Below are 14,366 nucleotides of genomic sequence, written 5' to 3'. Positions count from 1 at the left end.
AAGATGGATATCACAAAATCATGGAATCACAGAATGGTTGAGGTTGGAAGAGACCTTTGGAGGTCATCTGGTCCAACCCCTGCTCAGGTAGAGCCACCTAAAGCAGGCTGCCTAGGACTATGTTTCCAAGGAGGGAGTCTTCACAGCCTCTCAGGACAACCTATGCCAGTGTTTAGGTCACCCTCACAGTCAAAAGTGTTTCCTTGTGTTCAGGTGGACCCTCCTGTATTTCAGTTGCCGCCCATTGCCTATGGTCCTGTCACTGGGCACCACTGACATCTTTGCACCCTCCCTTGAGATACTTATACACATTGATGAGATCCCCTCTGAGCTTTTTCTTCTTATGGTCATCCAGACCATAATTCATCAGTTTCTCTATGAGGATTTTTTGGGGAACAGTGTCAAAAGCCTTACTTAAGTCAAGGTAGACAACATCCATTGCTCTCCGCTTGTCTACTAAGTCAGTCATTTCACCATAGAATGTTATCAGGTTGGTCAAGCATGACTTCCTCTTGGTGAATCCATACTGACTACTCCAAATCACCTTCTTGTCCTTTATGTCCCTGGAAGCAGTTTCCAGGATGAGTTGTTCTATCACCTTCCCAGAGACAGAGGTGAGGCTGACCAGCCTGTAGCCTCCTTCCTGCTGTTTTTGAAAGTACTATTGGCATTTTCTTTCTTCCAGTCCTCAGACATCTCTCCTGGTTGCCATGGTTGTTCAGGGTTTAGTGTGGCCTCCAGATGTTATTAGGGAGCTCCCTCAGCACTCATGCCATCATATTAAAGATGTTCTGCAGTGAGTTCACCATGTAGTCCTTCTGTTTCTACCTTTCTATGTCTTTTGTTAAGAGCTTACCCATAGTCTTCCTCTCTTACCACAGTGCCTTGTTGACTGTTTGGTCCTACAATCCCACAATCAAGGGCTGTCGAAGGTGTCCCCATGCTGTGGAAGCTCTATGGAAAGCTGGATAAAGAAAACTATCCCTCTTGCTGGGGCAAAGAGAGGAAGGAACCTTGCAACAAGGCACCTCTTTGATTGGAAGCATAATCTGTTGCCTTAAACAAAATATTCAGCTCCCAGGGAAGAGTCATTTGATGGCTCTGACAGAGAGATAAAACCATCATTTGTGTTTGGCTCTGGTAGATGTGCGATCTCAGGTCAGAGCTTTTTTAACCTTCCTGTTGACTAATGCAGAAAAGATGAAGATTTGCAGAGGTGGTTATTAAACCAGTATCCCTTCTATGCTGAAACTAAATATGCTTCAGGTGGTCTAATGGGACGTAGCCAGTGGAAACAGAAAAAAGATCATTTCTAAGTGATTAAGACAGTGTTTCTGTTACCTACTTGGCAATGGGCTGAGAAAAGATGAGGCCAGCTCAGCTAAACAGGAAGAAAAATAATTTATCTAATTAATATTTTTCCTCTAACGGTAGTAGAGCAAATAGAGGGATGTGAGCATTTCAGTGAAGAGGACTGAGATGTCATTCTCTGGACTTCCCACTGATTTTGATAGCCATGATACTGTGAGAATGACACATGCGTTTGGATTCAAAAGAGCCAAAACAAGCTGTTTATTGTAGTAAGAAATGATACATATTCTTATCCTTAAGCCGGTGCTAAAAAGCAAAAGTTAGATAACATTTAGAGGCAGCTTAAATACACACTTCAATAAATACTCTTATCAGGCTTTAAGTCAAATACCGTTGTGATTTTTGTTTTAAATTTTTTTTTTCTAGAAATATTTATTTTAAAATGTAGAGTTGAGTATGACCAGACTTCGTAAACATTGAAAGTTCACGAGATAACTTTTGTAAAACTAATGGTTTTCCTGTCTTCTCCAGCAGCCTCTTATGGCAATTTCCAGGCCAGATTCTGTAAGGGAATACATGATTCTCCCCAAAAATCAAGCCACACAAGAAATGTTCTTTCTGCCCTCTTGTGGCCACAGCACAGTTTTTCAGTTTTGCAATGACAGGAATTTCGGGCTTGCATTGCGTTTTGATAATCCCAAATGTCTTGCTTTTAATTTACAGAACAGACATACAATTTTGTATCTCTGAGCCAGTTTTCTGTATACAATGCATTTATGTATATATTTAATTTGAGTACAGCAGCTGACTATTTAGATTGTAAAATTAATTACATACAATTTTCATATTTTTACCTCATAACCCAAAATATTAAGATGTGACTTTCATGTTAGAAGAAAGATGTAAAGTTAATTTATTTTCTACCCACTAAGGCAATTTTAGTTTAAGGGCCTGTGCCTCACTTCTGGCCCATTCACATGAAAAATGTTGCATAATTGCACGCGTGGCAGTTTCTTCACGCCTTGAGCTATTCTTTAACTTACTTATAAGTTAAATTGCACTCAGTTTCAATGTCATGTCAATCAATAAATAAATAAATTTATTCCAGTGAAGTTATTTTAGATTTATCCCAGATTGAGGGCAGGATTACGCAATAATGCCAATCTATACTTTACGAAGATCCTATACAGTTTAAGGGTTAACATATATCCCTTTTATGAATAATGGTATTGAATAATAAAATCATAGAATGGTTTGGGTTGGAAGGGTCCTTAAAGACCATCTAGTTCCAACCCCCCTGCCATGGGCAGGGACATCTTGCCTTAGACCAGGTTGCTCAAAGCCCTGTCTACCCTGGCCTTGAACGCTTCCAGGGACTGGAGCGTCCACAGCTTCTCTGGGCAGCCTGTTCCAGTGCCTCATCACCTCCATGGTGAAGAATTTCTTCCTTATATCTGATCTGAATCCCACCCTCTCTCAGTTTGAAGCCACTGCCGCTTGTCTTATCACTACATACCCTTGTAAAAAGTCTGTCTCCAGCTTTCTTGAAGAACTCCTTTTGGTACTGGAAGGCTGCTAAAAGGTCTCTCTGGAGTCTTCTCCAGGCTGAACAACTCCAAGTCTCTCAGCCTGTCTTCATAGGAGAGATGCACCATCCCTTGGATCATGTTCATGGGCCTCCTCTGGACTCGCTCCAACAGGTCTGTGTCCTTCTTATTTTGAGGGCCCCAGAGCTGGACACAGTACTCCAGGTCTCACAAGAGCCGAGCAGAAGGGGAGAATCACCTCCCTCGACCTGCTGGTCATGCTTCATTTGATGTAGCCCAGGATATAGTTGGCTTTCTGGGCTGCAAGTGCACATTACTGGGTCATGTTGAGCTTCTCATCAATCAACACCCCCAAGTACTTCCACTCAGGGCTGCTCTCAATCCATTCTCCTCCCAGCCTGTTTTTGTGCTTGGGATTGCCCTGAGCCATGTGCAAGACCTTGCACTTGGCTTTGTTGAACGTCATGAGGTTCACATGGGCCCACCTTTCAAGTTTGTCAAGGTCCCTCTGGGTGGCATCACTTCCCCCCAGCATGTTGACTGCACCCCACAGCTTGGTGTCATTGGCAAAGTTGCTGAGGCTGTGCTCAGTCCCACTGTCCACGTTGCTGACAAAGATTAAATGGTACTGGTCCCAATACTGACCCCTGAGGAACGTCACTTGTCACTGGTCTCCACTTGGACATCAAGCTGTTGACCGCAACTCTTTGAGTGCGACCATCCAGCCTATTATACACCGAGTGCTCCATCTGTCAAATCCATGTCTCTCCAACTTAGAGACAAGGATGTCATGCAGGACAGTGTCAAATGCTTTGCACAAGTCCACTGGGTACATGATGTCAGTTACTCTTCCCATATCCACCAACACTGTAGCCCCATCATAGAAGGCCACCTAATTTGTCAGGCATGATTGGCCCTTAGTGAAACCATACTGGCTGTCACCAGTCACCTTTGTTCTCCCCAGATGCTGCCTTTGCCTCTGGTGACTTGGGTGGTGTGGCTACAGCACTTGCTGGTGAAGACTGAGGCAACAAAATCACTGAGTACCTCAGCCTTCTCCATATCCTGTGTAACCAGGTCTTCCATTTCCTTCCAGAGAGGACCCACGTTTTCTCTAGTCTTCCTTTTATCATTGATGTACCTTTGATGAAGTTTTTCTTGTTGCCCCTGACATCCCTAGCAAGATTTCATTCTGTCAGGGCTTTAGCTTTCCTAACCTGATCCCTGGCTGCTCGGATAATTTCTCGTGTGTTCCTCCCAGGCTGCTTGACTTCATTTTTGTTGGGATGCCTCACTCCTGAACTTGGAGGAGGTGATCCTTGAATATTAACCATCTTTCTGGTTTTCTGAATATTAACTGGCTTTCAGGTACAGACTTATATTAATAGAGGTCACATAGTTTCAGTTAAGGCCAAAGTGAGCTGCTGCTTGTCACGGTTTCTGACAACAGACAGAATAGGTATACTTGCATGCACAGTGGCGTCACTAGCGCTTGTTCACTGGTGAGGATCTGAACAACAAATTTGGTAGCAGACATGTGAAAGCATATAATGCAATAGTGATTTAAGAGAACAGTATTATACAAAACAAGAGAAGATTATTCACTGTCAAGATAATATTAATGAGATGAGAATATTTACTGTTATATGTTGGAAAACAGGGAAAAAAAGCCATTACATTATCTGCAAACTTTCTCCTGTGTGGCCCTTTTCACAGTTAGCCCAAGCTAGCATATGCTTAACTCTGTGGTTTTCTGGGGTAACTGGGAAAATCACCACTGACCACTATACAGGCGCAGCCTGTGCTCCTGTTGTGCCAGTGCCAAACTGTGCACCATCTGCACTTAGCATGAGAGGGAAATAAGACACACAAATAATTTATAACTAGTTGTAAATTCAAGATGGGTGTGGGCTCTGCAATCCTCCAGGACACCTTGGGGATTCATAAATTCATATGCAGTATAAATATGTGCAAGAATACATGTGTTATGAAATGTCTTGAAATATGGAACTTGGGGAAGCAGACAGTGGTATGCTGCGCTGAGCCAGAATGGGAAGCACCTTCTGACAACCATCTGCTCTTTTCCTTCCCCTGCTCTTTCCACACAAGACTGACACTTGGAGTCCAAGAGCAATTCAGAATCACCTGTATTCACACTTCCTTGTTTCAAGACTTCATAAGCCATATGTGATGCCAGTATAACTGTACTAAAGGTAACCTGCTGCAACTTCACTGGTATTTAATTTCTTCACAGACATCTAAATTAAACTTCTGACTTTTCTTTTACAGCTGCCAAAAGAAATCAGCTGCTGAAGTAGGGTGTACCATTTCAGTTGAAATGCCTCTTGAGGGAGAGGCAAACTTGCAGCTCTCAGAATTGATGATCGTCTCTAAGGGCAATTAGGTACTTAGTCAAAAAGGTAATCACACTCAAAGACAAGCTCAGTACCCAACATGTGCTTTTGTTTTTTCCTTGACCCTCTCTCTTCAATAGCAGGGTTCAAAGAAAGTTTGTCTCCATTCTTTTACAAATAAAATTCTCCATAATAGTCATATAATATAGTTAATTCTAAACACTTCTATTGCCCCAAGATGCAGATGTGTTTTATGTACCCACAGTGTTGAGCAGCTAAGAGAAGCAGCTGATTTTAAGAAGTTCCTCTCTGTTCCCCTTCACTAATTCATGCAAATGGACCAGCTAAGCCCTGCTGGGAATGAGCAGCACATGGAGCTCATCAGCCCCTACTGGCTCTGTTCAGCATCTTCACAAGTTGTAAATCTGTTTGTTTTCCACTGAAAAATTTAGTATAAAGCTCCTCAGAGATAGAATGTGACCTATCGTATACTTTGAATCTCAGTGATGCAAAGTGATTCAATATGGTCTCTTTGATGAGAGGCAGGGTGGCTTTAGAAACTAAGAGTCATAATTCAAGCAGAATTTTGAGTTAGGATATGCCTAATAGTTGCCTCTGTTCTTGAACCACTGCTTGTCTATCACTTGTTAGCAGTATATGCATAAATGTGGTATTTGAAAACTCAGACATGATGACTTAGTGTGCCCAACAAAACAGATATTGCATTGTGCTTGTGTGTGCATCTGTGCTACAGTATGCAGCATGTGACGTTTAGCTCCTGTTTCTAATATTTAACTATTTCGTTATTTTCAATGTGGTGCAAGAGACAAAGTAGCTGGATGTCATACTAAGGACAATGAACATGGTAACTAGTAAGTGTGGTAGAACTCTTGGTAGAATTGTTGTGAGTGTCAGAGATGAGATAAATATAGTAAGTGCAAAAGCTTCAAAACCAGAACAGGTGTCCTAAATACGACAAAATAAGGGGAAAGAGCTAAGTGGTCAGCAAGTTCCAGAAAGTGGCAACAGTTAAAGGCTCCCACCTACCTGCACCGTTACTGTTATTGACTGGGAAACTTTCTGCTGTGGCAAGTGGCCTACACTTGATGAAGGACTTGAGGTCAAAGTTGTAAAGGTATATAAGGAAATAGAAATAAAGATTCCTTTGTGAAATAACAGTTTTGTCTTAGCTTTGCATCTCCCAAGCTTGAAGAGTCATAGAATCACAAAAAAGTCTGCATTGGATCATCATTGGAGATCATCTGGTCCAACCTGATGTTGAAAGCAGGGCCTAAAAAGAAATAATTATCTGCTGATGTGCTACTATGTGAGACAGAGTAGTACTTGGGTGCCTCTGAAAATCTGGGATGTAGCAAAGTGAATTTTCCTGTGCAAGATTTTGCTGACCTATGTCTGTTTTAATCATCTGACTCCTTTTTTAAGACTTGCAAACAGTAGAAACAACCTTCTGGTTTTCATTTGACTTTATGCACTATCAGCAGGTTGGAGGATGATCATGAAGGGATGGGATCAAATTGAATAACATTTAATACCTTCTGTTTTTAGAAAAATATTGAAACCCTGTACTTTTCCTATAATATGAGTACAATGGTAACCTATAAATATGCCCAAGTTTTCTGAAAGCCTATCTATAATATTTCTTCCACCAGTTTACTCTAGGGCTCTAAGTGGATAATTGAGATAACATCTGTAAGAGAAGCACATTTTTTGCTGGTTTTCACCAAAATTTTAATAGGATATGGTTCCAGGTAAGGCCATAGGACTGAACTTCTGGCTACTCACTTAATAAGATCCATGTGCATAGGCATTAAAAGAATAGAAAATGTATTTTGCATTGTCCATTTTTCTTTGAGATAAAACACACATAAGAATACCTTAAGCCTCCTTTCCCCTTTCTGATAGCACCAATTTTTCTCATCCACATTCTGTGCTACAAAAGATCTGAATGGCACTAGGTGAGGCTCTTCTATGCCTTCTGTCATCAAGAGAGCAGCACAAGTGCAAACTGGATATCTGTGGGTGTCCGTGAATCTTTGCTAGATGTACTTTAGTGGGTGTCACTAATGAAAACATTTCCAATTTCTGCTGGTTACTCTTCAAGACGGGGCAACATTTAAAATGTCTTTTTTAGTGTTTGTAAATTTTTACTGGTTTGTGATGCCCAAGGCTAGCCCAGTTGTCATCTTCTGAGGAAAATGCAAAAGGCTGTCACAAAAGCAGTTGAAGTGAATCTAAAACTGAAAAATTTCAAATGCCAGATGTCCAGATCTTTGGCTCCTTCTGAGAGTAAAACAGTGGTGTCTCTTTACATTCTACTAAATCTGTCCAAATGATACTTTGAAATCAACATGATGAGCCCTCAGATTAATAAATTAATCAGTAGATTGTCAGCTGTCATCTCCATAAGCTGAAGTCAGAATCTAAAATAAGCCTGGTACTGTTTTTGCATGGAAGCTTTAATAACAGACATAAATATTATGTATATGGCAGGGAAGGCTGAGAGCTCCTGAACCCTACCAGAATTCATGCTGGTAAGCCTCAATGGCCTGTCACTTGATTTACTTGAGTCCTTTCTTTGCTTTTTCCCAATTCATGAATAATATCTGTATATGGATAATAAATAATCTGGTGAGTAATAGCTTTGGCAATGTATGTTGCCTGTTGTGCCCCTTCTCTTCCAGTTGCACTATCCAGTGATTGTTTTCTTGGCTCACATGCTCTCAAACCAAATAGAAATTTTGCACAGCATAGCATAATTCCTCCTTTATGTACTTTTCACCTAGCTCTTCCTCTGCTGAGGGAAAATAAATCAACAGCCATCTCCTGTATCTGTGCTGTGGAGCTCACAGTAAGAGGGCAACCTGATTGTAGTTGCTGCTGGGCCAGTGTTTGAGCTTCTGCTTTCCTCCCGTAGCAGCCATCATTAATGCCAATTGATGTGTACCCTTTCCTGGTTGCTAGGTGATATGTGCCTTAAAAAACAGCAGCTCGTATTGCTGCTCAGGGATTCTCACAAATCTTTTTTGCTCTTGGTTCACATGATGTGCAGTGAGGTTTGCAGGACCAGGACACACCTCAGTGTTCAGGGCATTTTCTTCAGCTTGTCATTTGACTGTAAATCACTAAAACATCCCACAATTTCCCTGACTGCAGAAAGAATAACATCCTGTTCTTGTGGCAGGTAATGGCAAGACATCTGCTTCATAGGCTGGGTCCTGGACTGGGCCCCACACAGACATGTTGACCAGTGTCCTTCAGCATGGACTTGGCTGCAGTACCCAAGAGTTATGCTGGAAAACTGGTGTTTCACCAGCACTTGTTAGGTAAAGTGAGACTCGAAGAGAAGCCCGAAGAACAGTTTGGGACTCTCACTTCCAAAAGGTACAATCTCTTTGTTTATAATCTGTTTAGATGTCCCTATCTCTTTGATATTTCAAGTCTGAGTGAGTAGAGAGACTAGATATTCTCAGGACTGTGGTGTCACTGCTTCAGATTGAATTAAATTCACCAGCCACAGGTTGAATAGTGTTGTGTTTCAAGCAGCTGCATTGACTTTGTAGAGAAATGGCAGCTCGGGCTCTATCCCAGCTATGAATTTGTCTGATAAAATGGATCAATTTGATCAGCATTTTTTCCAGGTTCGTCTAAAGGTATGTGGAATGTAAGGATATCTGGTTACTGGTTATTCAGCATAAAAGACTAAGGCAAGAGACAGGAGAAATAATAAATTAAACTCTCAGATACCCAAACCCCAAGGAAAAGGAGATAACAAGACAGTAACAAAGAGCAGAACTCTTAGATCACTGATTGATGGGACCTTAAAGGAACCACTCAATGCCTTGAGGAGGTTCAGCTAGAGCTCTGTAACTAGTTATCATGGATCTCATGGGAAAGAGCAAACTTACAATGGGCTATTTGAGAGGGCTTGTAGGAACACATAGAACTTATTATGGAATGTTTTAAGGGATGTGGCAAAGTCCTAAACTTATTTTGGAATATTTAGGAGAAAGTCAAGGACAGTCAAAGGGAGGGATCATATAGGTGGGGGAAGAACCAGCATGGGAAAATGGAGAAGAGGGGAGATAAAAGAGATGGGTTGCATGCAGTCAGGCTGCTGTCAGTATTTTTTGTCAGGCTGTGCCCTGTGCCTGATCATCACAGTGTGCCTTATCTTCTTGTTAAACTCAATAACTGAATATTTTCCCATGTGAGTGTATTCTCAGTTCTCTGGTCTGCTAGCAAATTTCAAGCCAGGCTAGCTGGTGAGTAGAGTGAGTGTTCTGAGTGCCAGCAACTGGAGGTGGAGACTGAGAGTTGAAGGGACCTGCAGGTCTGAGGGCTGGCAACTGAGGAAACTGATTGTCTGGATACCACCTATTGAACTATTGAACAGACTGAGCATCTCACAGCTGTTAATGAAGGGACCCATCTGTGTGTGTGATTCTAATATGAATTTAAAGCTGGACTAACTGGTAAGCAGGAGAAGAGGTGTGGGAGCCAGCTACCAGAGACACCATAGATCAGGATGGTGGAGGGACCAAAGGTCTGAGTGCCAACTGCTGGAGAGACCGCTGGTCTGGAACAGCTACTGGAGGGATCTGTTTGCACGTGTTTGGATGGGAGATCCACTAGCAAGCTTTCAGCCTCATAAGCCTGTGAGTGAGAAGAGGATCAGCCCATTTGTATGTTTATGTGAGTCTTGTTAGTGTGTATGTGGAGACTAAAGGTGCTGCTCTCTTGTCTGTTGGTAGTCAGCTGTGGCTGTATAGTGTGTGTATGTATATGTGGTGTGTTTTTTTTGGGATGCCTAGTCCTGCCATTGGCCAGACCTGCTGTCAAGGTGATGCAGCATCTGAGGGACATAAGAAAGAATCCCTTAAATCCCGTAGTCCACCAGATTTAGCTTCTCTCTAACAGGTGTGAGTTCACTCTTCTTCAAAGCATATTGAAAACTCAGTTTTGGAGGAAGCCGAGATACACAATACTCCATTTAGAAGGGAATGATTTTAATAAGAAACGTGAAATGGAAATATGGGCTTATAATGGAGTAGTCCCTTCCATGTGTGTATCTGGTAGCTGTAATGTCACTCACATTAACAAAGGAACCAGGACACCCACAGGGCAGATCTTGTAGGACATTAGGGAGGACATTATCTCAGATATAAAACCCAAGATAATTTCATTACAATGTGACTTTGGTTAGATGTTATTCCTCAGTGGGGGTGTAGGAAGCTAGGTTTTATTTGTGGCAAATTCTTGACAAGTTGCCTTTCAGATTTATATCTAATGTGACTCATAAACAACAGGAAAAGTACTTTCTCTACATTTTATTTTATTTTCTTTAGTTTGCATATGACACAAAGGGTACTGGTGGTTTTGATCCTGCTTCTGTTATTCATATCATAAGCTTCTTTTTATTTGTACCACGCTTCTTTATTCATACTATACTTTTAGTTTTGCTTAAAATGCTTTCAATTATACAGTCATTGTTCGGAAATTAGGTTTTACAACAGGACATAAGTCGCACAGATGTAAATAGTATTTATACTACACTGCCATTGAAGTAAACTACTACAACAATCACTACAATTATTGTCTTATACATCAAGGGTTTGTTCAGAATAAATACTTCATTCATAACATGAAGACAGGTTTGAATTTCAGTTCTCATGTTTCCTTTTCATGACCTTTAGTTTTGAAAACACATTGCAGCTTTTCCCAGTCTTTCACTTCCTACCTTCATGATTTCATTCCAGTATTAACATAACTGTTAGTCTTCATTTCCCTAAAAATAGCAGACAGTAAAACAAAATCTGTTATAATCATGTGAGACAGCAAGAAAGGAATGAAAGGAATCAAATTAAATAGGAAAGAATCTTGGCTTCTGACATAGCAGTTATCTTTCCTGTCCTGAACTTCTGCTTTATGCATGTGTCAGATGCAAGTCAGGGGTAGCCAACTGAAACTTGGTTCCAAGACAAATGGACAGTTCAGACAAAGCAGCAGGTATGATAAGAAGGACTGTTATGGAAGAGCTGGGTTAGATTATTTTTAGTAATGGGCAGGAAATCTTTTTCCCATCCTGAAAAAATTACTGAGATGTCAAAAAAATATTCCATCTTAACTTGGAATGAAAAATCAAATCACAAACATCTCAGTAAGACAATCTGGAAAAAAAAAAAAAGTTTGAATGAAAAAACCAGCATTTTCAAAATGCTATTATTCAGGTTGGAATTTTGTCTTTTAACTCTAATTTGCATAAATTTAGAAAATGAAAGAGTAATTTTTAGGTAGTTGTGTTTGGTCATTTTATAGTCCTGAAATGGGATATTTTAATGACTCTGAATGTTTTTCTCCAAAGCTTTAAACTTTTCAGAATGAAACCTGATCTAAAAAATTGTTGTCAAACCTAATCTTATCATATGAACATTTTTGGCATTGGCTACTTGGCATCTTCTCATTAGAAAATATTTCATAAAGAGATACTGTGCTAGTTCTAATGATGAGACTTTTTGGTTTGATGAACTGCAAATCTTTCTTTTGGCAAACTGGACTCATGTTGAAATGCTCAGGGAATATCCCTTGAGGAAGTCTGGTTGTATTGGATCATCACTAACCTGATTTAATATGCATTTTCAATATATGGCTTGAACGCTTGTGGGGTATTACCTGGTTCAGATTCCTGAACATCTTGAGGCAGAAAGACGGAGAGTGACTTCCCAAATCTCTGTGGCAAATTTAGAAGTGAATGACCAGAACTCTTAACACGTGGAGATCTTCCAAGCCTGTGTGATACCTTTGGAGCATGCCTAGGTATGTTCTCTCCAAAAGCTCTCCCAAATCTCAGAGGCAAATTGGGAATTGGTTTAATACTTCTTTCTTCCAGATAATTTCTCCCAAACCTAAGAGGTAAATTAGCAACTGAATTTGGCATCTTGTTTACTGTAGTAGGGTTCATTTTAATGTTATTTTTTGATCCCCAGTCTTTCATTTCTTCAAAATTGAGACTCCTCTGCTTTTCTTCCAAGATATTATCTTTAATCTAAAGAAAAATAATTAAAAAAAGGATGCGAACATTTTGTAGGGCATTACTCCAGCTACCAATCACACAAAGCATTCATTTTCATATCTCCTTAAAAGCTGCTGGGTAACACTCTTATTTGGATATTTAATGCTTTTTACCTGTGTTTGCTAAACTCCATTGTAGTGTGAGCTATTCATATGGATTACCTCATAGGCTGACATTGCCCTGCTTACCTTTTCAGTACACTGACCACAAGAGCATGTCTCCATATCAGTATCCGCAGTTGTTCAAATGGTGTCAATTGAAAGTATTTCTGGACATGAGTGCCAGTACCTGTGCCATCAGTGAAGTGTGGACAGGAGTCATTGCCAGGTCTGTGTTTGCTAATGTCACCAGCTGAAGCTGCCTGGAGGGGAAGATGCTAACTGTATTTAATGACTTGATACAGACTTAGCCTCTTAGTCATCTGGTCTGTATGAACAGGAGTATGGGCCAAGGTACATGAACGTGCAGCTCATTTCTCCCTAAGCGCTGGGTGGATGCTTTTGACCCAATATTCTGCTGGGCTAATAGCCAGGGAAATGAATGGAAAGTGTTTGGCCCAAGTTTACATCAGGCCTGTTCTGGCCTTGCAGCATAGAGATTGCCTTGAGCTTTAAATTGCTTTAGTCCTCCACTAGCACGCAAGCTTCTGGGCTTCTAATTTTTGTGTAACCAGCACAGAACCTTCTTTCTGTGTCTATGCTGGCATGCAGTGGAGAGCTGATCCTGGTATATTGCCTGCCTCATGATGTAAAGGGCAGCTTTTGCCTGAAAAATATGTACAAATATGTTTTTTTTTTAATTTCAGTTCAAGACACAAATGCTACTAATCCTAATTTCAGTTCCTTATCCCCATTTAGTGGCTTCCCCAGGAGCTTCTCTGGCTACTGGGAGAGAGAAGGGGAATGAACTATTTTAGTTCATACTGCATTATTAAAACATAGAATGAACTAACCCTCTGATTGCACCTGCACATTCCTTCTGATCTATATAAAAGACAGGGAGCTGAAGACCAGAGGGTTTCACTAGCATAATTAAATTGTATTTTGGTTTGAAATATCTTTATTACACCAGTGATGATGAGTCAAAAAGAAAGGTTGGCTCTCGTTTCCCAGGGAGTATTTGCAGGGCAGACAAGAAAAGTTATACAGATGAACTGCGCAAATTTGATTTGGCATCTATTGAGACATAATAAATGTGCAAACCTGCAAAGATATTTTTATAGTCAATTTCCAGAGTAAAATTTTTAGACTATTAACTATATTAGATTTATAATGTTCTCTGTTTGTCATTATTTTTTGAGTATTACAAGCATGCCTTTATTAATTTTGGATTAATAATATATCTGTTATATTATGTGCATAAAATGCCTGACAGGAATGTTAATTGAGGCCCCACTGCGTAAGTAAGGAACTTCTCAGAAAAATTCTCAACTGAATCGGAAAGCTGTATTGCAAGAAAATTGAAACATGAATTGATTTACACAGTATGTGTGTCCAAGCAAGTGAATTTACTGAAAATTCTTTCAGCAAGCCTTTTTCATACTGCTAGTGCTGTAATGCTGAATACTGTGCAATGAAGTTAGGAGAGCCTTTGCCAAAAAATTAAAAGTGCTCAAGATCTGACCCACAGTTCCCCCAAATAAAATCATAGTAGTACATACAGATCTTACCTCATAATATTTATCATCATCGTCTTCTCTGCTTTCCAGAGTGGACTTCATCAGTTCATCTAGGCACATACTATTTGATGTTAGAAAGACCACTGTAGCTAAAGCAAATAGAATAAACTCTTTGGTTGAAATGAATCTCATTTTTCTCAAATTAAGCTTACTTAGGGAGCTCAGAATCTGTTCAGAAAACTGTCATCGTTTTATATGATCAGAAAACAAAAAGGTTTCGTTCCCTATGACATCAGTCTCAAAAGCTTCAGTTTTTAATAATAATTAGGGAAGTAATTTGAATATATTTGAAGAACGTTAGGAATCTCTTTCGTGAAGTTTTTTAACCAACAGAGCTTCTTATTAGGGACACGCTGACTTCACAAATATTTTCTTCCTGTGAAATA

General features: G+C 40.2%; 1 protein-coding gene across 1 annotated transcript; it reads right to left on the bottom strand.

Annotated features, from left to right (window-relative positions):
* Positions 1–11,855: 11,855 nt before the first annotated feature.
* NPVF (neuropeptide VF precursor) lies at positions 11,856–14,112 on the bottom strand (the record flags this gene model as incomplete). Its single annotated transcript, XM_080364199.1, has 2 exons — positions 11,856–12,275; positions 13,972–14,112. 2 exons carry the CDS (start codon positions 14,110–14,112, stop codon positions 11,856–11,858), a joined length of 561 nt encoding a protein of 186 aa, XP_080220325.1.
* Between the last annotated feature and the right edge of the window lie 254 nt (positions 14,113–14,366).

Source organism: Nesoenas mayeri (genome assembly GCF_963082525.1).
Source record: "Nesoenas mayeri genome assembly, chromosome: 2".
NCBI classification, from domain to species: Eukaryota; Metazoa; Chordata; class Aves; order Columbiformes; family Columbidae; genus Nesoenas; species Nesoenas mayeri.
This window is presented reverse-complemented; position numbering and strand designations above follow the sequence as displayed.